The sequence below is a fragment of the Herpailurus yagouaroundi genome, unplaced genomic scaffold (assembly GCF_014898765.1).
Source record: "Herpailurus yagouaroundi ecotype Mexico unplaced genomic scaffold, PumYag 184, whole genome shotgun sequence".
NCBI lineage: Eukaryota > Metazoa > Chordata > Mammalia > Carnivora > Felidae > Herpailurus > Herpailurus yagouaroundi.
In genome coordinates this window covers 20,983,236-21,009,627 of record NW_024412415.1, presented here as the reverse complement: position 1 = coordinate 21,009,627, position 26,392 = coordinate 20,983,236, and the positions used below count along the sequence as shown (strand labels likewise).

At 36.1% G+C, this 26,392-nt stretch overlaps 1 protein-coding gene and 1 pseudogene across 3 annotated transcripts in view; both read right to left on the bottom strand.

Annotated features, from left to right (window-relative positions):
• The window catches only part of PIGB (phosphatidylinositol glycan anchor biosynthesis class B), a 40,833-nt gene that overhangs the window by 10,274 nt on the left and 4,167 nt on the right, over positions 1-26,392 (bottom strand). Inside the window, exons 4-8 of one of the 3 annotated variants that reach the window (XM_040492747.1) lie at positions 22,474-22,578; positions 20,421-20,551; positions 8,851-8,991; positions 1,482-1,533; positions 142-353 (exon numbers count right to left, since the gene is read on the bottom strand). In XM_040492747.1, coding sequence (XP_040348681.1) covers positions 142-353; positions 1,482-1,533; positions 8,851-8,991; positions 20,421-20,551; positions 22,474-22,578 — 641 coding nt within the window. The remainder of the gene's footprint in view (positions 1-141; positions 354-1,481; positions 1,534-8,850; positions 8,992-20,420; positions 20,552-22,473; positions 22,579-26,392) is intronic. The other 2 variants (XM_040492749.1, XM_040492748.1) reach the window with 2 other exon arrangements.
• Positions 8,076-8,145, bottom strand: LOC121042135 (uncharacterized; annotated as a pseudogene).

The window sequence follows — 26,392 nt, the reverse complement described above, 5'->3', positions numbered from 1 at the left end:
TCTTTTCTGTCTGCTAAATAATATCACTAACGAATCATAAGAGTTAATACATCTCCAGAAGACAAACAGTTTACTTTTTGAAGAATTTAATTTCTTGGTAGCATTAAAAAAGTCTAATTATTTGGACAAATAGAATCTTACCTGTAAACTAGCAGTGTCCATAGTACAGTTACCAAAAGTATTCGGTACCTCTTTGGGGCCAGAAAGCAGCCATGAATAAAGAATGGTAAGTGAGTACCCAAAACAGCTGGAAATCCTTGACTGAAGTACCAATGCCATGGATGAGAACCATAAAACGTTCCCAAATTCTGTAGCACGTTAAATTTCAAAAAATTATATTGAACCAGGGTCCACTGGGATAGTTGATGGAAAAAGAAATAGAATTGTATTAGTGCCAGGTATGAATCTTTGGCATTAGAGAATTTGGCAGAATCTTGACATTAAATCAGGAATGAAGTTAAAAAAAAAAAAAAGATGATAGTTTATATTAATAATTTTGACTAATGACCACATGAAATCATTCTTTATTCATTTTTTTAAATTCCAAGTTTTAATGTGTTCTTTTGATTTATAAGCTAGTTTCTGCAGTTTAAGAAAACATGATTAAATGTTGATGTGTATTTTGATAAAGAAGTTTTACATGCAATAATAGATAAAGATCCTCAAAAATAGTTTTTATATGAGTATGTGTGTTACTGATATTCAAAACTTTAGTACCTTATGATATCACACATTATTAAGATAAGGCTTTGAAAACATTACCATTTGAATTAAAGCACAAAGAAGATAGTAACATCAACAACAGCAGTTAACAGTAAGTGGTCATTTCTCCCAGGCACTGTTGTAAGTAAGTAAGCCTTTACATGCAGTATCTCATTTAACTCTTCAGCCTTATGAGACAGATACCACAGTTATTTCCAGATAGGGAATGTACATAATATGGCAAGAAAGGTACATAACTTATCCAAGGTCACATAGGTAATAATGAGGGCACTAGCTTTCAAACTGTGGCCGTTTGATTCCAGAGCCCCTAAGTGACTTAAAATCAGGGAACTTAAAACAACCAAAGGCCATTACTAACAGTCATGACATTACAATGTCAAACAAAATGCTTGAAGAATAGAGAGTATTTGGATTAATTTGGAATTCTGAATGATTAACTTGGGGTCAATTAAAATCATTTAAAAAGTTAATCTTTATTGTTAACAAACCTGACTTAATTGTACAAACTTGACAAAAATGTCATAAAATAGACTCCTTTTAACTTCAACTAGGAATACAAAATTATGTTTTATAGAAAGCACAGCAAATTGAATGAAAGGTATATGCCAATAGCTTTTTTTTAATGTATCCCATAAAATTTTAAAAAAGTGATTTGCCTGTGTTCCCAAATATTCACAGATTAAGAAGTCAGGTTGAGTTTTTAGTGTAATAAATGGTTAAATTAAAAATAGCTGTTAGTTTAATATGTTTTTACTTACTTGACCAAAAAAAACCCGATCAATTATCAGAGACAAACTTAAAGTGATAAATCTGAAAAACAAAACAGAAGAGTGATTAATATTCTGAACCTACTGAAAATCCATTGTTGGCATATGGTTTCGCAAATGCTTGGCATCAAAAGTCACTTTAAAAAAGCTTTACAATTTTGCGAACTGAATGTGGATTTACACATGTTGAAAGATCTTCCACTGACAGTGGCTGTATTTAAGGAAAGTTTCTAAATTAATAAACACTGTATTATCTATTGCTGTACAAAATTACCCCACAACCTGGCAACTTAAAACTATGAACATTTATTATCTTACAGTATTGTGGGTCAAGAATCCAAGTGGAGCTTAGCTGGTGTCTCTGAGTCAGAGTCTTTCATGAACTGTCAAAATGTTGGCTGGGGCTACAGTTTCATCTGAAAGCTTCACTGGTCCTGGTGGGGAAATTTGCTTCCACACTCTCTCACATGGCTGTCGAGATCAAGGATCAGTCTCCCACATGTGACCTTTTTCGTAAGACTACCTCCTGACATGGAGATTGGCACCTCAGGGTGAGCCAGCCAAGACAGAGTAAGGTGGGCACCAACCTGGATGCCACAGTCCTTTTATAACCCAATGTTGGAAGTGTCATCCCTTCTGCCACATTTCTACTTGTCAGAATGGAGTCAAAATGTCCAGCACATGCTCAAAGGAAGGGAATTACACAAGTACATGAATATCAAGGGCATGGGATCAATGGGGGCCATCTCAGAGGCTGCCTACCATAAACATATACGCAGAAAAGTACACTATGAATATAAGCTTTCATGAATCATCACTATATTAACACAGCTGTGTAACTGTCATATAGATTACAGGATATGGAGCATTAGAAGCACTTCAAAAGGCTTCTTCATCTTTCCAACCAATCTCCACTCTCTTCCCAAGAGTAACCACTATCCTGACTTCTGATAGTGTAGATGTTTTGCCTTTTATTGAGTTTTACAAAAATGAAATCACACTATATGTACTATGTCCAGTTTCCTTCGATCATTATGTTTATGAGATTAAGCCACAGTTTTTTGTATATTTCAGTAGCTCATTCATTTACAATACTAAATAGTATTCCACTGAATACGAATAACATACCTCAATGTATGTATTCTGTTGATGAACACTATGCTTCCCTTTTTTAACTGTTATGAACAGTGCTATGAATGTTCTTTTATGCAACTTTTGTTTCCCATATACATTTCTGCTGAGTATATACTTAGGATTGAAATTACTGGACCCTAGGGTTTAGGTGCAGTCAGCCTTAATAAATTCTTACAGTTTTCCAAAGTGGTTGTATCAATTTATATTCCCACAGGAATATGTAAGGGCTCTGTATCTTTTTAGGCCATTTGGGTAGATGTACACTAGGATGCATGATAGTTTTAATTTACATTTCTTTGATGACTAACGAGGTGAGTATCTTTATACTTCTTGGCCACTTAAATTTTATCTTTTGAAGTTCAGGTCTTTTAATCAATTTTCTATTGCTACCTTGCAGATTTTTACAAGTTCTGTATATAATTGATTGGAATTTTTTTCTTGGTGATGTTTTTTGTATTGCATATATCTTCTGGTCTGTGGCTGTCTTGTTCACTCTCAGTGGTGAATCTGATGAACAAAAGTCTTAAATATTAATGTATTCAAATGTATTTATCTTCTCCTTTATAGTTAATTCTTAACTATATTCTATTTAGGAAATCTTTGCCTGCCTCAAGTTCATGGAGATATTCTATCATATCCTGAAGAAGTGCCACTCTCTTACCTTTACGTTAAGATCTATAATTCTTTTGGATATTTATTCATTCATTTATTTGCTTATGGGAAGAGGAGTTAAAGTTAATTTTTTTCCAAGTGGATATCCAGCTAATTATATATTTATTGAAAAAAATTATCCTTTCTCTACTGCCTTATCACTGTTGTTATAAATGAGCGACTATATGTCTGGGCCTGTTGCTGGACTATTGTGTTCCACCAGTCTATTTGTTTTACCTTGCAATAATTCTAAGTTATTTTAACTACTATAACTTTGTAATAAGTCTTAATATCTATTAGTGTAAGTCTTCCAACATTTTTTTTCTATGATTCTTTTAGCTAATATTGGTATTTTGCATTCCACTGAAAAATTTAAAATCAGCTTTATCAATTCATACACATACATACCCCATACTGGGCTTTAGTTGGAATTGCACTTAATATATAGATCACAATTTGGAGAGAACTGATATCTTTAAAATATTGAGTCTTCTATCCATGAAGATAGTATATATACTCTTCCATTTATTTAGGTCTTCATTAGTTTCTCCCAAAGTTTTATAACTTCCTGTGTAGAGTTCTTGTACACCTTTCATTATTTTATTCATAGAAATCTGATGTTTTTTGATGCCACTGTAAATTATAGTTTTCCTTTTTTTATTTTGACATAATTCTGAGTGAGAAAAGTTGCAAGAATAGTATAAAGAATTCCCATATATACTTCACCTAGATTCCCCAAAAGTTAACATTTTACATATTTGCTTTATCTTTTTCTTTCCTCTCTCTAAACATGCATTTTTTCCTGAACTGTTTAATAAGTTGCAGACATCATTCGCCTTCATCTCTATACTTTTAGTGGTATTTCCTAAAAATAAGAAAATTCTCTTACATAAACCACAAATAATGAGAACCAAGAAATTAATATTAAATTTTTATGGCTATCTAATTTACACTTTGTTCAGGTTCTGCCAATTGGCCCAATAGTGTCCTTTATACAAAGAAAAAGAAAACCCTGATTATTTTTTGTATTCATCTGTTGTATGTCTGTAGTCTCCTTTAATCTAGAATATTTACTTAATCTTTCCTTATCTTTCATGACTGGCATATTTGAAGAATACAAGTCAGTTTATTTTCTAAAATGTATGTCAATTTCGGTTTACCTGATGTTTTCTCATGATTAGACTCAGGCTATGCATTATGGCAGTAATACCACAGAAGGGTCAAGGTGTTTTCTCTGCTTCTAATCAGGAGTTTCATGATACTGACCTCTCCAGTTACTGGCAATGTTAACTTTGATCACTTCCAAAAAATTTATTTATTTATTTACTTAAGAAAATAGTCATCTCTGCACCCAATGTGGGGCTCAAACCCACAACCCTGTGATCAAGAATTGCATGCTCTACCGATTGAGCCAGCCTTGCGCCCCTTAACTTTGATCACTTGATTAAGGAAGTATCTGTCAAGTTTCTCTACTGTAAAATTATCTTTTGTAATTAATACATATTTTATAGCAAGATACATTGAGACTACCCACTAGTTTTAGTATACAAATGGCAATCAGTATTCATATATTGACCTTGTATCCAGTAAGCATGCTGAATTTATTTACTAATCCTAATTGTTTATATTCTTTTGGATTTCCTACATACAGTCATGCCATATAGTTTTACTTCTTTTTTTCCAAGTATTTGTTTTTCTTGCCTTACAGCACTAGCTAGGACATATACTGTTAAACAGCAATGGAAATAATGAGCATCCATGTATTGTCTCCAGTCTACGGAAAAAAGGATTTCAGTGCTTCAAGACTTAGTGTGATTATGGGGCGCCTGGGTGGCGCAGTCGGTTAAGCGTCCGACTTCAGCCAGGTCACGATCTCGCGGTCTGTGAGTTCGAGCCCCGCGTCAGGCTCTGGGCTGATGGCTCAGAGCCTGGAGCCTGTTTCCGATTCTGTGTCTCCCTCTCTCTCTGCCCCTCCCCCGTTCATGCTCTGTCTCTCTCTGTCCCAAAAATAAATAAACGTTGAAAAAAAATATTAAAAAAAAAAGAGAGTGTGATTTTGCTGTAACATTTTATAGAAATCTTTGTCATGTTAATGAAGACCCCTTCTATTACACATTTTCTAATGGTTCTTCCCTTCTCTCCCATCATGAATAGGCTTTTATCATATGGCTTTTCTGTGCCTATTAAGATAGATGAATTTTCTCCTTTATTCTGTTAATGTCATGACTCATACTGATTGATTTTCAAATACTAAGCCTACTTCACATTCCTGGGCTAAAACCAATCTTGGTTATGTATTCATTCTCCTTTTTAATATATCAGTAGATTCAATTTGGTAAGATTTGTTTAGATTTTTGCATTCATAGTCATGAGAGAGATTGATTTATAATTGACTTTTCTTGCAAGGTTCCTTGTCAGATTTGGGGATCAAGGGTATGGGATCTTCATTAAAGGAGTTGGGAATTTTTTTTTCTTCTATTCTGTGGAATATTTTGTGTGGATTAAATTTTTTTCTTCCTTAAATATACGGTAGCATTCACCAGTGAAGCCATCTGAGCCTGGCGTTTCTTTAAGTTCTTAATTGCAAATTCACTTTATTATATATAGTACTATTCATATTTACTATTTTCTCTTTTGCCAGTTTTGGTAAGTTGTATTTTCCTAGGAATTCATCTATTTTATTTAAGTTGTCAAATTTATTAGCAAAAAGTTGTTCATATTATCCTCTTATCTCCTTAATGTCTACATGATCTATAATGATGTCCCATACTATGTTTTGTCTTGCTAATTGTTGGTGAGAGAATGTGGCAGCTGAAAGACAACTGAATTATGTTTGATTTTACAGAATGAATGACAAAATGATGTCCCAAATTCTCAAGGTCATGTAAAAGGCAAAAAGAAGTAGGTCCATACATATTAGAAATTTTCCTAAGACTAAAGCAAGATTTTTCTCCATATTTAGAGATACTATTCTTGTCTGGATATGCAACTGTTTGTTTGTTTGTTTTTTCTTTTCTTTTCTTTTTTTTCAAAATAAAAAGCCCAAGGTGTAGAAGTTTTTGGTTCTAGTCCCAGTTCTGACTCTGATCAGCCAAAAGAGCTTGCAGGTATCATTTTCTTCCCTGAAGCTCCACTGCCTCATCTACAAAGTGGGGGTGTTTAGATTAGATGAATTTTGTGTTTTTTTTTTTTTTTTAAAGTAAACTCTACCCCCAGTGTGGGTCTTGAACTCATGACCCTAAGATCAAATTTCATGCTCTACCAACAGAGCCAGCCAGGCACCCTGCAACTGGTTATTTTGAAAGGATGCATGAGGCGCTTGGGTGGCTCAGTCGGTTTAGTGTCTGACTCTTGATATTGGCTTAGGTCATAATCTCATAGTTTGTGAGTTTGAGCCCCATGTCAGGCTCTGCGCTGACAGAGTGGAGCCTGGTTGGGATTCTCTCTCTCTCCCTCTCTCTCAAAATAAATCTTAAAAAAACATTAAAAAAAAATAAAGTGTCCTTAATACATAAAAGGCTGTTGGCTAGGGCCAAACTCTATATACCAATACTTGAGAGTGTAAGACTAATTAGGACTGTGAATCATATTTGTCATGCACTGTACAATTTCAAAGTATTTTCAAATACATTATCTCATTTGTTCTTTCCTATATTTCCCTTCAAAATAAACAAGTATTTGATCTATATGAATAGGCTCCTTCAGGCCTTTACAACTTGAAGCATGCTGATTCCCTAGACCTGGCAAACTCGTGTTCTTGTTTGATGTTATTTAAAACTTCCCTACTTTATAAATATTTCCCTATATAATGTTTCCCCTTCAAGCAGAATTAGGCTTTTTATTATCTTTTTTCGCATAACATTTTGTTATATAACTACTTAGAACACTTTATATTGCTGGTCAAGAATTATTGTTATATCTTTTTTCCCCCCACCAGTTTTGACCTTGGGAGCAGACACTGCATCTTCCTTACTTCTGAATCATCAAATGCTTGATACAAAACATCAACACTTGTTGAATGAATAAACTATACATCGTATTGCTGATGAAGAAAAAAGGCTTTTCATCTCCCTGTGTAAAAGCGTACATGATCTGAGCCTCTGCTGTCTCTCTGACCTCATTATCATGTTCTCCCAAACTCACTTTCCTTTAGCTCAGTCTCATTGCTGTTCCTCAAAAATGCCAAATACACCCTTTTGTCAAGGTCTTTGCACTTGCTCGTCTCTGCCTGTAATATTCTTTCCTTATCTCATTATCTCAATTCCTTTAGGTTTTGGCTCCAATGTCACCTTATCATGGTGGTCTTCCCCATTTACCCTATAAAAAATAACTGCTTCCCTCCTACACTAGCATTCTATGCTTATCTCTTGTTATTTTTCCCTATAGCATGTATTATCAATTGACAAATATATATTACTCATGTTTTTAATGGTCTTCTCCCACTACAATATAAATTTCATAAAGGCAGGGACTTTGTTAAGTTGCTATATCTCTGGCACCTGGGACAGTACCTGGCATATACTAGGATTAAACAAATATTTGCTGAATGAATATAATACATTAAAAACAATGTTAATCTGAGAAATGACAGCAGTGGCAACTTGGCTTCCAGATGATTTAGCCCTTTTTAACTCCTACCCAAAAATACTCAGACAGAGTGAATACTAGTATATTAAAAAGATTACTGTTATAAGAGAATGCATGCAGCCCTTTCAATAAATAATTGTTTTGAATACTCTACTAGATACTTGGGATACGTATGATCCTAGGAGCTCGAAATTAGAAGAAACGGGTTGTTTTTTGCACAGGGGCCATGCTAATCTTCTTTGTATTGTTCCAATTTTAGTATAAACTTTTTTGTTTTTACTGTTTATTTTTGAGAAAGAGAGAGGGAGAGAGAGAGAGAGAGAGACAGAGTGCAAGTGGGGGAGGTACAGACAGAGACAGACACCGAGAATCCAAAGCAGGCTCCAGGCTCTGAGCTGGCAGCACAGAGCCTGACTGTGAGATCATGCACTGAGCCGAAGTTGGATGCTTAACTGACTGAGCCACCCAGGCGCCCCCCTAACTTTAGTATATATGCTGGTGAACTGAACACAGAAGACATGGGTTTCAATCCCAGTTCTATCACAGCTACCAACCAATGACTCTAGCTAACTCATTTTTAATTTTGTCTGTTTCCTCTACTACAAACTAAAAATACCTACATTGTCTAGATCCAAGAATTGTGATCATGAAATAATACTTAAATACACATTATAAATTATAAAGCCTTACACAAATATAAAAGAATCACGTATTTCTAAAATGTATTTGAGAAACATTTAGGAAATGAAGTATAAAAAGTTCTAAATTAGAAAAATTGCAAAGATTCCCACTGAAGCAAATTAATTACAATTAACCATAATCATAAATATAAAAATATAAAATATAAATTTGGAAATATTGTTTCCTTAGTCTGACAATTCTCATTGACATTAAAAGATATAATAATTGACTACAAATGTAAAATCTTGTTCATAATTTATAATTTATAGGTTATTAAAATTAATAGATGGATTGTAGCCATACTTACCCTATAGGTAAAAACTGATACAGAATAAGATCAAGCTTTTTCTGTTCTTGCCAGAAATGTCTGAAGACCAAAGGTATCCATGGAATGACAGCTGTGGGACGAATTATGAAGGCAAGTGCCACCAGGGATGAGTACTTGACACTATAAGCAAGGAAAATGTGTTATAGGAAACAAGTTTAGAAGTGATCTACAATTTATGCTGTAATATAATATTTAAAAAAATAATAGCATTTTCCTTTTGGTATAAATAGCTGTGTGATCTTGGGTAAGTTACTTATACTTCTGACTCTTAATTTTTCTTATCCATTAAAAGAGGTAATATCTAAGGTTTTTTCCAGCTCTGATATCCCAATTCTAGTCTTTTAAATTAAGAAGCTATTCATTGTCTTAATGTTGGTCTTGTTTGCTGAAAGGTATACTAATTTTTAGCTATACAACTCTGCCAATTGCTTTCCTGATGGAAAAAAAGTCTCTCTTAAGGAGATAAAGTCACACAAAACCATTCTCTAAGAAAAAGAAAATAAATGCATTTAAGGAAACATTAGGATAATTTAGGCAATGATGAGCTTCTGAGTACATATGATTTTGTTTTGAAAGTAAGCTGCTAATTTTATCCAAATGAAAAATATGTATGTATAATTGATTAAAAAAAACAAGCCCTACTATACAAACTCCAAGAGCATGGATAGAAATGTGGATTTTTATTATTAGGACTTCTCTCAATAACTGGCTAAAGGAGACTAATAATTTAATCATGAGGACTATAGACAGTAGATTATTACATGGAAATAGACTTAGCCCTGCTTAAAATTTAAAGCAGGGAAAACAAAACAACTTTATGGTACCATTATATATCTATTAACTAATAAGTAGCTATAGAGAAATTTCTGATGTTGGTGAGGATATAAGAGCAGGGATTTCAAATTCAAGTGCCTACAGAGACCACATAAGTAATAAAAATGAGTGATGCAGACCATGGGGAGGCTCTGATACACGAAGGAATCCTTGCCCAAAATGTTGCTGGGCATCTCATTTTTTCAAAAGAAACTAGAAATCCAGATTTTATGTAAGATCTCCCAATTTTAAAATGTTTCCAAGTAGTTTCTTCAAAAAACAAAACAAAAGCCACTGTGCAGGTGAAATAAAATATATTCATAGGTTGGTTTGTTTTGCATACATCCTAATGCAACCTCTGCTGTAGTGAAACTACTAACAGCATCCCCGGATAGATGTACACTTGTAGTCCTAACCTCACTCCAAACTTTCACACTTGTATTTCTTACTTTTTTTCTGAGTATTTCTACACAGATCTCTACTGGCATTCAAAATCAAAGTGTCTGAAATAAGCTCCAAACCTTCTCTGAAAACTGTTCAGTGTCTAATATTTAATACTATCACTCAGTTTCTCAGTCTTAAAATTTTAGAGTCCCTTAAATAGCAGCATCTCATCCCACACATCCACTTTGTTTCCTTCCCATTCCCATCATTTTACATCAAGTTCTGTCACTTGTAAGGAATATTTTCATAGTTCTTGTTTACTTTCCTTCCTTCCTTCCTTCCTTCCTTCCTTCCTTCCTTCCTTCCTTCCCTCTCCCTCCCTCCTTCCTTTCCTCCTCTCCTCCCCCCTCCTCCCCTTCGTCAAGCTTTCCTTCCTTCCTTCCTTCCTTCCTTTGTATTGCCCTCAAATATTACTTTACTTAACATCGTCATCAGCAACACTTACTGAGCACTTACTTTGTAAAAGACCCTGTGCTATATGTTTTATATAGATTCTCACTGAATTCTAATGAGAGACGTTTTATTATCATTTTACCGAAATCAATGCTTAGGTATTCTCACACCATCATTAAATCTTTCATTTATAATAATTGCATTTTATTTTATTAAAAAAAATTTTTTAAGTTAATTTATTTTGAGAGGGAGAGAGAGAGAGAATCCCAAGCAGGCTCCGCACTGTCAATGAGGAGCCTGATGTGGGGCTCGAACTCCCCAACTGTGAGATCATGACCTGAGCCGAAGTTGGACAATTAACCGACTGAGCCACCCAGGCCCCCCTGTAATAACTGCATTTTTAAAGAAGTTTGTAAAATGTCATATATTCTAAGGCCAGGAATAGTACCTGTCATGCTTATCCAGGGAAGAATGCTTATGCAGTAGTCGTCTGTGCTACGTGACCTTCCCTGCTTGACTGAATCAGGGGAGGGCATCTGAACCCAGGCAATCTAAGACAGGCTAGTGTGAAACTCTGTCCAAATAGGGATAATGCATTTAACAGACCTAATCAGATTTTCTCAAACTGAATGTGTATAGAGAATGTTGGACAGTTGGTAGTGAGGACAGAAATGGAGACTAGCTATAAGCTTAAAATTAGACAACCAAAACAGATTCACAGATGAGGCTATAAAGACACAACAGAACAGACTTTTCCTCAAAACTGCCTTGGATTCTATAAAATTCATTCATTTCATTTATGTGGCTGAGATATTCTATAATTTTCTTCTGCACCTGGCTACAAGGTGCCTCTTTTCCTTATTTTTAACCTTACAGTAAAGCTCTCATCATATAGGTATGCTTAACTGAATGCCTATTCTTGCAATCAGGAGTCTAATGCAGAAACGATTTTATTTGATTTGATTCTCCCAACAACCTTTTCATATAGGAAGAATGGATACTACTTTTTTAATTAGATCAAATTCTGGCTTTCCCCCTTTCACTATATCCTAAATACTGGTACTGCAAGAGAATTCTTTCTAAATCATAGTTTCTTACAACCTACAGAATAAAGTCTAAATTCTGCAGAAGGGCAGAGTCCCATTTCTGACTCATCCCTTATTCTTCTCTTCTCACTACAGAAGTGAGAACACTAGAGTGTGTGGCAGAATGGACAACCTGTCCACGATAAGAAAACCCTTTTACAGCCTGTGTTTTTGCTCATGTTGTTCCCTTTGCTTGGCATTTGCTTCCCCTGTTATATAAGCCCAAATCAGGCCCATATATGTTTTTTAATTTACTTTTTAAAATTGAAGTATAGTTGATACACAGTATTACTAGTTTCAAGTGTACAATATAGTGATCTGACATGTACATTATAAAATGCTTACCACAATAAATATAGTTATCATCTGTAACTATACAAAGTTATTACATTACTGACTATATTCCCAATGCTATACTTTATATCTTCATGACTTATTTACTTTATAAATGGAACTTTGTACCTCATAATCCCGTTCACATGTTTTTCCCATCCAATCACCCCTCCTCCCAGCTGGCAACCATCAATTTGTTCCCTGTATTTGTGAGTCTGTTTGTTAAGTTTGTTCATTTGTTTTGTTTTTTAGATTCCACTTTAAGTGAAATAATATGGTAATTATCTTTGTCTGACTTACCTCACTAATATCCTCTAGGTCCATCCATGTTGTTGTAAATGGCAAGATTTCGTTCTTTTTTATGGCTAAGTAATATTCCACTGTGTGTGTGTGTGTGTGTGTGTGTGTGTGTGTGTGTGTGTGTGTGTACACACGCATGTGCACGCACACACACACGTGCCAAACCTCCTTTATCTATTAATCTATCGATAGATACTTAGGTCACCTCTGTATGTTGCCTATTGTAAATAATGCTGCAGTAAACATAGAAGTGTGTATTAATGTTTTCATTTTCTTTGGATAAATACCCAGATGTGGAATTGCTGGACTATATGTATGGTATTTCTATTTTTAATTTTTGGAGGAACTTCCATACTGTTTTCCATAGTGGCTGCAACAATTTACATTCCTGCCAACAGTGCATGAGGGATCCCTTTTCTCCAATCCAAGCCAGCACTTATTTTTTTGTCTATTTGATATAGCCATTCTGAGAGGTGTGAGGTGATATCTCATTGTAGTTTTGATTTGCATTTCTCTGATGGTTAGTTATGTTTAGCATATTTTCATGTTTGTTGGCCATCTATAGGTCTTCATTGGAAAAGTGTCTATTTAGGTCTTCTGCCCATTTTTTTCATGTGATTTTTAATTGTAGTATTCTTTATGTATTTTGGATATTAACCCCTTACCAGATATATCATTTGAAAATATCTTCTCCCATTCAGTAGGTTGCCTCTACATTTTGTTGGTTTCCTTTGATGTGCAAAAAAGCTTTTTATTTCCAGGTAGTCCCAATAGCTTATTTTTGCTTTTGTTGCTCTTGCCTGGGGAGACAGATCTAAAAATATATTGCTAAAACTGACATCCAAGAGTTTACGACCTGTTTTCTTTTGGGAGTTTTATGGTTAAAGGTCTTACATTTAGGTCTTTAATCTGTTTTATTTTTTTGTATATGGTTTGAAAAAAATGGTTGAGTTTCAGTCTTTTCCATGTAACCATCCAGTTTTCCCAACACTACTTTTTGAAGAGACTGTCTTTTACCCATCGTATATTCCTGCCTAGCTTTGTCATAGATTAATTGACCACAGAAGTGAGGGTTTATTTCTGGGCTCTCTATTCTCTTTCTTTTTTCTTTTCTTTTCTTTTCTTTTTTCTTTTTTTTTTCTTTTCTTTTTTTCTTTCTCTCTTTCTTTCTTTCTTTCTTTCTTTCTTTCAGAGAGAGCATGAGCACACAAAATGGGGGAGGGGCAAAGGGAGAGGGAGAGAGAGAATCTCAAGCAGGCTCCATGCCCAGTGCAGAGCCTGATGCAGGGCTCAATTTCATGACAGTGAGATCATGATCTGAGATGAAATCAAGTCAGATGCTTAATCTAGTGAGCCACCTAGGCACTGGGCTCTCTCTTCTGATCCACTGATCTATGTTTTTATTTTGGTGCCAGTACCATACTTTTTTGATTACCATAACTTTGTAGTATAGTTTGAAATCTGGGAGTGTGATATTTACTGCTTTGTTCTTTCTCAAGATTGCTTTGGCTACTCAGGGCTTTTTGGCGGTTCCATACAAATTTTAGGGTTAATTTCTGAGAAAAATGCTATTGGCACATTGATGTGATAGCTTTGGGTAATATGGACATTTTAACAATATTAATTTTCCAATTCATGAACAAGGTATATCTTTCCATTTACTTGTGTCATCTTCAGTTTCTTTCATGACTGTCTTATAGTTTTAAGAGTACAGGTCTTTCACTTCCTTGGTTAAATTTATTCCTAGGTACTTTTTGGGGCGCCTGGGTGGCGCAGTCGGTTAAGCGTCCGACTTCAGCCAGGTCACGATCTCGCGGTCTGTGAGTTCGAGCCCCGCATCGGGCTCTGGGCTGATGGCTCAGAGCCTGGAGCCTGTTTCCGATTCTGTGTCTCCCTCTCTCTCTGCCCCTCCCCCGTTCATGCTCTGTCTCTCTCTGTCCCAAAAATAAATAAACATTGAAAAAAAAAAACTTAGAAAAAAAAATTTATTCCTAGGTACTTTTAAAATGCATTTATAAATGGAATGGTTTTCTTAATTTCTCTTTCTGCTAGTTTGTATAGAAACACAACAGATTTCTATATATTAATTTTGTATCCTATAACTTTACTGAATTCATTTATTAGTCCTAATTGTGTGTGTGTGTGTGTGTGTGTGTGAAGACTTATGGTTTTTGATATGTAGTATATTAACTGCAGTAGTGAGTTTTACCTCTTCCATACCAATTTCTTTTTCTTGTCTGATTGCTGTGGCTAGGACCTCCAGTACTATGTGGAATAACAGTGGTGAGAGTGGACAGCCTTGTCTTGTTCCTGATCTTAGATGAAAAGCTGAAAGCTTTTAGCTGTGGGTTTGTCATATAAGGCTTTTATTAGGTTAAGGTATGTTCCCTCTGTATCCACTTTGTTGTGAGTTTTTATCCTAAGTGGATGTTGAATTTTGTCAAATGTTTTTCTTAAAATTTTTTTAAAGTTTATTTATCTTGAGAGAGAGACAGTGTGAACGGAGGAGAGGCAGAGAGAGAGGGGGGGAGAGAGAGGGAGTCCCAAGCAGGCTCTGTGCTGCCAGCATAGAGTCTGATGCAGGACTCAAACCCATGAAACCGTGGGATCATTACCTGAGCTGAAACTAAGAGACAGATGCTTAACTGACTAAGCCACTAGATGCCCCTTGTCAAATACTTTTAAACCTTCATTTTGTTAATGTGGTATATATATCATGTTGATTTGCTTATATTGATCCTTGCAACTCTGGTATAAATTCCACTTGACTGTGGTAAATGATAACTTTTAATGTATTGTTGAATTCAGTTTGCTAATATTTTGTTGAGGATTTTTGCATCTATATTCATTAGGAATATTGGCTCATAATATTCTTCTTCTTCTCTTTTTTTAGTGTCTTTGTCTAATTTTGTTATCAGGGTAATGCTGGCCTCACAATGAATGAACTTAGAAGTGTTCCTTTGTCTTCAATTTTTGGGAACAGTTTGAGGATAAGTACTAACTTTTCTGTAAAAGTTTTATAGAATTTGTTTGTAAAGCCATCTGATCCTGGACTTTTAGTGGTTAGGAGTTTTTTGATTGCTGATTCAATTTCATTTATAGAAATCAGTCTGTTCAGATTTTCTATTTCTTTCTAATTCAGTCTTGAAAGAATACATGTTTCCAAATTTATCCATTTCTTCTAGGTTGTCAAATTTGTTGGCATATAATTTTTTGTAGTACTTTTATAATCCTTTATATTTCTATGGTGTTGACTGTAACTTCTGTTTCATTTCTGATTTAAGTCCTTTTTTTTCTTGATGAGTCTGGCTAAAGGTTTATCAACATTATTTATCTTATCTTTTTATTTTTTATTTATTTTTTTATAATTGTTTTAAGTTTATTTGTTTTAGAGAGGGGGAGCATGCACACATGGCAGGGGCAGAGAGAAAGGAGACAGAGAATTCCAAGCAGGTTCCACACTGTCAGCGTGGAGTCTGATGTGGGGCTCGAACTCACGAACTATGAGATATGACCTGAGCTGAAATCAAGAGTCAGATGCTTAACCAACTGAGCCACCCAGGCACCCCCTTTTAAAGAATCAGTTGTTAGTTTCACAGATATTTTCTTTTTTTTTATTTATTTCCATTGTGATTTTTTATTGTTTTCTTCTACTAACCTTGGGTTTTCTTTGTTTTTTCTACTTCATTTAGGTACAAGGTTAGATTGTTTGAGATTTTTCTTATTTCTTGAAGTAGGCCTGTTTTGCTATAAACTTCCTTCCTAGAACTGCTTCTGTTGCATTCTAAGGATTTTGCAATGTTGTGTTTCCATTTTTATTTGTCCCAGTATTTTTTGATTCCCTCTTTGATTTCTTTGTTGACCTATTGCTTGTTTAGTAGCATGTTTTTGACCTTCACGGTTTTTTTTTCCCCATTTTTTAAAAAACTGTAATTGATTTCTAGTGTTATACTGTTGTGATCAGGAAAGATGCTTGGTAAGATTTCAGTCTTCCTAACTTTATTGAGACTTATTTTTAGCCTAATATGTGATCTATTGTGGAGGATATTCCATGTGCACTTAAAAAAAACACAAACGTATTCTGGTGTTTGAAGATGAACTATTCTATGTCTGTTAAGCCCATCTGATTTAATGTGTCAGTAGAGCTACTGTTTTCTGTCTGGACAATCTATTCATTGTTGTAAGTGGGGCATTAAAATGTCCTCCTACTACTGTATTTCTCCTTTTAGGTCTGTTAATATTTGCTTTATATATTTAGGTCCTGCTATGTTGGACTCATATTTACAATTGTTATATCCTCTTGTTGGAGTGATCCCTTTGTCCTTATGTAATGTGCTTCTTTGTCTCCTATTATAGTCTTCGTGTTAAAGTCTATTTTTGTCTAAACATTACCACCACTTTTTTCCTTCACTTTCATTTGCATGGAATATCTGCATTCATCACTTTCAGTACATATTTTTGGTCTGAATTGAGTCTCTTCTATGCAGCACATAGACTGGTCTTTTTTTTTTTTTTTTTTTAATCCATCCAGTCACTTTATATCTTTTGGTTGGAGCATTTAGTTCCTTTACATTTAATATAATTATTGATAGATACGTACTTATTGTCATTTTGTTAACTGTTTATTGTTTGTTTTTGTAGCTCTGTTTCTTTACTCTTGTGATTTGATGACTTTCATAGTGCTTTGCTTGGGTTCCTATTTTTTTGTGTATCTGTTATTGATTTTTATTAGTGCCATGAGGTTCATGTATAACACTATGTATACAACAGTTTAAATTGACAGTTGCTTATATTTGAACACATTCTAAAAGCACAGTACATTATTCTCTGCATGATTATGTATTTGAGATATTTTACATATTTTTATTTTTGTATCCCTTAACTAATTATTATAGATGTGGTTGATTTTACTAATTTTGTCTTTTTACTTTTACAAGTAAAAAGACAATAAAAAATAATTATTGTCTTTGAATTTTTATACTAGCTTTAAGTGATTGATCTACTACTTTTACTGTATTTTGCTTTTGCAGTGAAATTTTTCTTTCATAATTTTTTTACTGCTAGTTATGGACTTTTCTGCTTAAAGGATTTCCTTCCACATTTCTTGTAACACTGGTATAGTGGTAATGAACTTTAAACTTCTGTCTGGAAAACTTTTAATCTCTCTTTAATTCTTAGTGGGTAGCACATTCTTGATTATAGGTTTTTTCATTTCAGCTCTTTGAATATATCATGCCAGTCTCTCTGGCTTGCAAAGTTTTGGTAAAAAAATCAGCTAGTAGTTGTATGGGTGTTTTGTTGTATGTAAGTAGTTGCTCTTCTCTTGCTGTTTTTTAATATTCTCTAACTTCATTTTTTGGCATCTTCCTTATTATGTGTCTTGTTTTGGACCTCTTTAGGTTCATCTTCTTTGTGATTCCCTGTGCTTCCTGGACCTGGATATCAGTTTCCTTCCCCAGGTCAGGGAAGTTTTCAGCTATTTTCTCTTCAAATAAATTTTCTACCCCTCTCTCTCTTCTTTTGGGACCCATATAATGCAAATGTTTGTCTGCTTGATGTTGTCCTAGTGTCCTTTAACCTTTCCTCATTTAAAAAAATTCCTTTTCCTTTAGTTCTTCTGTTTGGATGATTTCCACTACCCTGTCTTCTAGATTGCTCTTCTGCATCCTCTAATTTGCTGTTGATTCCTTCTAGTGTATATTTCATTTCAGTTATTGTATTGTAAAGAACTGATTGGTGTATATATATATATATATTTTTTTTTTCTATCTCCTTAAGTTTTCACTGAGTTCATCCACTCTTCTACGTTCAGTAAGCATCTTTATGACTATTACTTTGAATTCTTTATCAGGTAGATTGCTTGTCTCCATTTAGTTTAGATTTTGTTGTTTTTTTTTAACTGAGGTTTTGTCTTATTCTCATTTACAATATATTCCTCTATCTTGTTTTATCTCTCCGTGTTTGTTTCTTGGTTTTAGGTAGATTAGCTATGTGTCCTGTGTTAAAGGTAGTATCCCGTGGGCCTAGAAGTACAATTCTCCCTGGTCACCAGAACCAGGCATTCTAGGGGTATCCTCTGTATGTGCTGTATGACCTCTTGTGATTAGGCCACAAATGCTGTGGGCATGCTGGTGGGCAGCCTAGCCCCTGGCACAGCTGGCTGAGAGGCCTGGCTGTGGCTGCTGTGGACATGCTGATGGATGGCATTAGGCCTCAGTGTGGCTGGCTCCGAAACCCAGCCACAACTAGTGTGGTATGCTGGTGGGCAGGGCTGTCTACCCCCATCCCAGGGCTGGAGTCACTGTGAAGGGGTACCAGTCCCAACAGAGGCTGCCCCCTGGGTGGGAGATGCTTTGGAGCGGCACCTGCCAGGGTGGGTGGGTTGGGTGGGGCAGGTCTGCAGGAGAATGATGAGCTATGCTAGCGAGGTAAATGGAAAGTACTAAATTATTGCTTGCCAGTGTTGGGCTAGCTGGGCTGAAGGTGGACAAGAAAAATGGTGTCTACTGGCACTTCTGTTCCTGAAGAAAGTGCCCAGCCTCTCCAGTACACACCCTAAAATTTGTCAGTAAATCTTATGTCTGGCTCAGGTGATTTTCAAACTGCTGCCCTCTTTGCTGGTTCTTGGATCAAGTGATACTGTCTGTAGGTCCTTAAACAGCAGAGTCTAGATTTCCTATGGGCCTCGGGTCTTCTGGAGTTAAACTCTACTGATTTCAAAAGCAGACATCATAGGGACCCATATTCCTGATGCAGATCCCCAAGAAGGGGGTGTTCCTGATGTGGAGTTGATCCCCTTTCTCCACAGAGAAGACCTCTACACCTGTGATATCCCTCCTGCTGTGGGTCACTATTGGATACTTCTCAAACTACTGTTTTTCCACTGGGTCTACATGGTAAGCAAGCCTACATGTGAGCCTTCCAAGTGGGGAATCTCAGTTTCCGATAGCACTTGGGGACCCCGGACATCAACCTTGTCGATTTTCCAAGCCAGATGTACTGGGCGCTTGTTTCTCTGGTACAGATCCCAGGGCCTGGAGTGCCTGATGTGGAGCACCAATCCCTTGCTCTTCTGTAACAAATACCTAGCTGGTGAGAACCCTCCCTATTGGGTGCTGCCATACTGTGTGTGTGTGTGAGGGGGGGGGGTCGTGAGACTGTGTCTCTGCCTTTTTTACCTATCTTTACCCTTTGTTGTGGACAGCAGTTCATCTCATTTTTAGATCTTTTTTTTGGGAGGCAATAATCCATATGTTCCTGTAGAGTTGGTATGTTTGAGGGAGGAGGTGAGTTCAGGATCTTCTTATGCTGCCATATTGGACCTAATCTCCTGGATCCATAAATTTTTTTGTCTGCCCTTCCATATCTCTTTTCCTTTACTCTAAACTTATTCTGTGTGGAGGGATGCTGACCTGTCTGGACTACATCAATGAGCCCACTTGCTTTCTGGCTTCTGGTTGGCTTTGGTTAACTGGAGGGCAGAAGAGTTGAGTCAGAGTATTTTAACCACCACCTCCCCCCCCCCCCCCCCAGCTTTCTCCTTGCTATGGCTAAAGGCTGGCTGTGCCTGTCTCCTATTGGGGTCCTCTCTGAAAGTTACAGTTCTGTATGGATTCCTGTAACAATTTCCTCTCCTTGGGGACCAAGGAGTAACAGAAATCTCCTCCTGTGACTAGCCCGGGGGTACTCTGATTATCTCCTTATTGACTTTTCTAAACACTGACTAAACATTTGTACATAGTCCTTTTATTTTTTTTATTTTTTTATTTTTAAAATTTTTTTTTTCAACGTTTTATTTATTTTTGGGACAGAGAGAGACAGAGCATGAACGGGGGAGGGGCAGAGAGAGAGGGAGACACAGAATCGGAAACAGGCTCCAGGCTCTGAGCCATCAGCCCAGAGCCTGACGCGGGGCTCGAACTCACGGACCGCGAGATCGTGACCTGGCTGAAGTCGGACGCTTAACCGACTGCACCACCCAGGCGCCCCCATAGTCCTTTTATTAAACTGCCCTTCATTACCTAGTTTGCATATATCTGTTTCCTACTATAATAAATATATCAACTGAAAATGTGTGGTTTTAATAAACTTGAACATTAGGGAGTCCACCAGACATTACATATGTTGATATTTAAGATTTTTCAAGTTTCGTACATGATTATTAACAGTAATATATCTCACCTGTTCATAGACTTTGAACCTTCCAAAGGATAGTAGAAAAGAGCAATTATAGTGAGAACAGTTTCCATGGTGTTTGTAAGAGTTCTGGTACAGCAATACCACGTGAACCAAGAGCATAACTGGCAAAAAAACTAAGAACAATTATAAGCAAACATATATTGAATGGGAAGTGGAAAAGCTCGGTATTACCTTCTATGGAAAACAGCAAGTCAACATATTGCAAAAATCACATCAAAAGGTAAATGATATTGAAAACAGACATGCCCAAACATTGCTTCTAAGAAGTTACATTACATACAGGTCTGTGACGATTCCACATATATATATGTTAAAGTTAAGTTTATATTTTCAGGTAAATTCTTATGGCATTGCATTTGATTGAAGTCTCACTTCCCACTAAGAGAAGGCATAAAACAGATTGATGATAGAGTTTATAGAAGACTGAAGTTCATAAGTAGATTCTTCCAGTCAGTATTCCTGAAAATTGCCTTTTATTACTGACAAGTATTTTGACGGTTTTTTATTGATTTTGGTTGGGAATGTTGCCTTATATTTTGATGAAAAATTAAGACAGCACAGGAGAGAATAAAAACATGACTATCAGGATGTATCGTTAAATTTTAATTTGGAAATTGACTAAAATAACAAACCAGTTTTTGGGAGAACATGCAAACAGAACCGTCAAGTCTACAAAGCAAATGTCTTCCAAGAAGCTTGTTAGCTGGTGCAAGGATGTTAAACATGCAGTACTAGCTTCCTGTCTCTTGAAATGTAGCCTTTAAAAAATGTTCCAATTGTTTGTGGATTTAAAGACTTTTCCTAAACCAGAAGAATCTAGCACTGCTACTCTGGAGTAAGGATTTCAAAGGCATTATGCTTTTGCCATTTTAGGTTGAGCCTTCAGCAATGTACAGTATATAGAGACTGATTTTATCCTTGAATCAAATTAGGAAGGAGTCAATCACTACTCCAATCTGTCTTTTTAAGGCAAACAAACACCCTACTAGCAGATGTCTTATTAATGATTACTAAATTATTGATATTAATAAATATTTAATAAATTATATTCCAGAAATGTGTTGATTAATTGGTCACTTGGAACACATTTTCTAGTAGACAGGATTAAAAAGGTAGTAAGATTTCTAAGCTGGCTCATATAAGTTTATTTAATTTAGGAAAGAGCCAAGTGAGGTTAACCACAAAATTAAAGAATCCAATCACTCTTCAGAATATGGTTTCAATGGGAACCACTGAATGGCTGAATTCAAGATTGAGTGTGAGATCAGGAATCTCCCTACTGTAAAATAAAAGGTCTGACCAAAGACAGTTTTCTACACTACATTCTCTCCCTTACAGAGTCTATTTCAAACATTCTGGCTAGAGGTGAAGGAATGCTTCAGTGAAAACGTACTTCTTAGGCTCAGTCTCAGGTAGCTAGAGGTAGTGAACAAAGCCTGTAAACAGTGGATGTGATCTGTGAGGTAGGCAATTCCTACTGAGTTTTCTTTTTTTAAGAGTTTTTTTTTTTTTTTAATGTTTATTTATTTTTGAGAGAGAGAGCATGCAGGGGAGGGAGAGAGAAGAAAGAGGGAGACACAGAATCTGAAGCAGGCTCCAGGCTCTGAGCTGTCAGCACAGAGCCCAAGACTGGGCTCAAACCCACAAACTGCGAGATCATGACCTGAGCCGAAGTTGGACGTTCAACCAACCAAGCCACCCAGGTGCCCCTAGCAATTCCTACTGAATTTTATGGAAGGTGGGGCAAGGACTCTGACAGGTTTGATGAGTGAAGGTCCTTAAACAGGCTGTTCCTAGGGTTCAGCCTCTCACAGATTTTGAGGGCATCAGTGGCTTCTGTCACCCAAGGTGCAATCAGAAGGAAATATATGGCATGCACCACTTGCATTTTGTTATTCTTCATTATGGAAGTACCTCGAAAAAGTTGTACAAATTATCTTTTGAAGCTGTTTTGAGAATTGATATTTTTCCATGTGTTTCATGCCTGTAGGAATGAAGTAAGTGACATATAGTTTCTAAAGTGTTTAGGACTTACCACCCATTTTGCCATTTGCTGATTTTCTAGTTGCTTCATTAATGAATAAAGCCTGATGTCTGCTACAGCAGACAGAAGTGCTTGGGCAAGTCTAGGAATCCAAATCTTCAACAGTTAAAAAAAAAAAAAAAGATATTAAAAACATCTTAATGGTTCATGTTGAATTATCATAAGAAATCAACAAACTGATCCAACTATCAATTAAAGGCCATTCTTAGTACAAAAATAGACAATATAGTATTCTTCTGCAAAAATAGTTTGTTTTTTTTTTACAAAAATTACATTAATTTTTCAGGGAAATGCGCAAGGTAGTTTTATCATTCTCATTCTTGCTCTGTAATTTATATATTCCAACACTACTACTTTTAATTTATTAGATAGCCAGCAAAACATTTCATTGTGTTAAGTTTCTATTTTACAAGGACATTTAGTGGTTTTTGTTAAATTTTTATGAACTATATACAGTAATGTGTGCTAGGTATCATACTAAGTACTTTATATATATCAGCTCATTCAGTCCTGCTAACAATCCCTGTGAGATAGGTACTACTTTATAAGTGAGGAAACTGAGGTACAGAGAGGTTAAATAATTTTCTCAAGGCTGCACAGCTAGTTAGTGTGGAAACCAGAATTCAAACCCAAGTCTGCCTGATTCTAAAGCCTGTGCTCTTAACTACTAAGTTACATTACTTCCCCATCCTGCAATAAAGATGATAAAATTACTTTTTTTTTTCATAAAAGGACAAGTATTCCACAGTTATAGAAACATAGTAATCAGATGACATTAAAAAGTAATTTAAGGGGAGCCTGGGTGGCTCAGTGGGTTAAGCATCTAACTCTTGATTTCAGATCAGGTTATGATCTCCCTGTTCGTGAGATTGAGCCCTGGATCAGGCTCCATGCTGACAGCCAGAGGCTGCTTGGGATTCTCTCTCTGGCCCTCCATTGCTCACACTCTCTCTCTCTCTCATAATAAATGAACACTTAAAAAAAAAAAAGTAAATTTAAGAGTAAAACTAAAGAATAAATGTACTATAACTTAATTACAGTTAGTAATTCTAATGCTACACATTGACATCTTTGAGAGTTTTAAAACAATGTCAGTTATTATTAACAAAATAACACACTGATAGAACACAATTTAAACTTAGTTTGTTCAAGGGTGCCTGGGTGGCTCAGTCGGTTAAGTGTCCAACTTCAGCTTAGGTCATGATCTCACCGTTCATGGGTTCAAGCCCTGTGTCAGGCTCTGTGCTGAACTCTTGCTCAGAGCCTGGAACCTGCTTCAGATTCTGTGTCTCCTTCTCTCTCTGCCCCTCCCCCACACATGCTCTGCCTCTGAAAAATAAATAAATGTAAAAACAGGTTTTTAAAAATATTTTTTTAAATGTTTTATTTATTTTTGAGACAGAGAGAGACAGAGCATGAACAGGGGAGGGGCAGAGAGAGAGAGGGAGACACAGAATCTGAAACAGGCTCCAGGCTCTGAGCTGTCAGCACAGAACCTGATGTGGGGCTTGAACTCACAGACCATGAGATCATGACCTGAGCCGAAGTTGGACACTCAACCGACTGAGCGACCCAGGCGCCCCTAAAAACAGGTCTTTTAAACTTAGTTTGTTCAGGGGCGCCTGGGTGGCGCAGTCGGTTAGGCGTCCGACTTCAGCCAGGTCACGATCTCGCGGTCCGGGAGTTCGAGCCCCGCGTCAGGCTCTGGGCTGATGGCTCAGGGCCTGGAGCTTGTTTCCGATTCTGTGTCTCCCTCTCTCTCTGCCCCTCCCCCGTTCATGCTCTGTCTCTCTCTGTCCCAAAAATAAATAAACATTGAAAAAAAAATTAAAAAAAAAAAATAAATAAATAAACTTAGTTTGTTCAAAAGATGTGTTTCTAAAAATATATGTAAATTTGTATTTCTGTTAGATCAGTCTTTATTAACTTTATAGTTAGAGTGGCTTTACTATCAGGTATCAGTGGCTTCTAATACTTTATCAATAATCTGTAAATTAAAAAATCTTTAATTAATGTTTAAGTCTTAAAGGTATGCTGTACTTCATAATTTCACTTAAACTGTGTCCTGTAAAATACAGCAAAAGACATCTATGTACATACCTTGTTTACTCTGCGTAAAGATCTATATGCTTATGTCTTATCTTTCAGGCCTGAAAGTAGTTCATGTGAAAAGCCAATTTGGCTACAAATAATATAAGCCAACAATATGAGGAAGTCACTAAAACTGAAAGAATCCTTGTGCATTGACAGAAGTATAGTATTTATGGAGTTAATGGTTACACTGTATTCTGAAGTAGTTACACTAGCTTTCTTTCTATTTTTTTTCAAAAAAATTTTTAATGTTTATTTATTTATTTTTTTTTCAATATTTATTTATTTTTGGGACAGAGAGAGACAGAACATGAACGGGGGAGGGGCAGAGAGAGAGGGAGACACAGAATCGGAAACAGGCTCCAGGCTCCGAGCCATCAGCCCAGAGCCTGACGCGGGGCTCGAACTCACGGACCGCGAGATCGTGACCTGGCTGAAGTCGGATGCTTAACCGACTGCGCCACCCAGGCGCCCCTTAATGTTTATTTTTGAGAGAGAGACACAGAGTGAGTGGGTGAGTGGCAGAGAAAGAGGGAGACACAGAATCTGAAGCAGGCTCCAGGCTGTGAGCTGTCAGCACAGAGCCTGACGCGGGACTCAAACTCACGAACTGTGAGATCGTGACCTGAGTCGAAGTCAGATGCTCAACTGACTGAGCCACCCAGGTACCCCTACTCTAGCTTTTAATAATGTATTCAGTTTGGAGACCTACATTTTAAGACAGATATTAACAAATTACAGGATGTCTAAAGCACATTATCTGATTATGATACTTAAAACTGGAGACATTTATCCTGGATAAATAAAACTTTTTGAATGGCTGTCATGTAGGAATCTTGAATTTAAAAGAAGGTTGATTTTTAGTACAACACAAAAATAAATGGAGATGTAAACTCTCAGTTATTAGAAGTCTCTCCAGACTTTTTTTTTTAGACATTTTATTTTTCTTCTTTTTTTAAGTTTACTTATTTTGAGAGACAGAGCAGAGGAGGGGCAGAGAGAGAGAGGAAGAGAGAGAATCCCAGGCAGACTCTATGCTGTCAGCACAGAGAACCCCCTCTCCAGACTTTTAAGATACCATAATTTTCTAGGTTATAGTAAGGACCTGAGAAGAATTAAATAATAGTTGCATATGGCCCTTGAAAATAAAAAGTAGTGGGCTGGGGTGTATGAAGGAACATGCAAGGGGTAGACCTTGAGTATGATGCTGTGTTGGTAGCTTACCATTCTCTTGTTCTTTAAATTCCTGATTCCTACATTAAACTCCAGAGGCCAAATGCCCTTGTGCATCTTGTGACTATTGAAAGCCCCCAGTGTGGTAACCTGTTCAGGTCTCCCTTCTATATCCCTTTCCTCTCACATGTGCTGAGCCAGTGCTGTCCAGCAGAACTATATATAACATGAGCCACATAATTTAAAAGTGTATAGTTGCCAAATTAAAAAGTAAAAAAAAAAAAAAAATCCCAAACAGGTAAAATTAATTTTAGTTATTTTAACCCAATATATCTAAAATATTATCATTTCGTCATAATAAAAAATTGCAGAAATATTTTACATTTTTATTTTATACTTATTTTTTGATATCCAGTATGTATTTTACACTAACAGCACTTCTCAATTTGGATTAGCCACATTTCAAATGTTTAATAGACACATGTGGCTAGTGGCTACCATATTAGCGCAATTCTAAGCCATTCCTAATTCTGTATACACACTTTATGCAGTTTGGAGAGAAGCTATCTGGTAAGAGCATTAGGCTGTGAATAAGTAGATCTAGGATTTAGTTTTAGCTCTGCTTTAAAAAAAATTTTTTTTAATG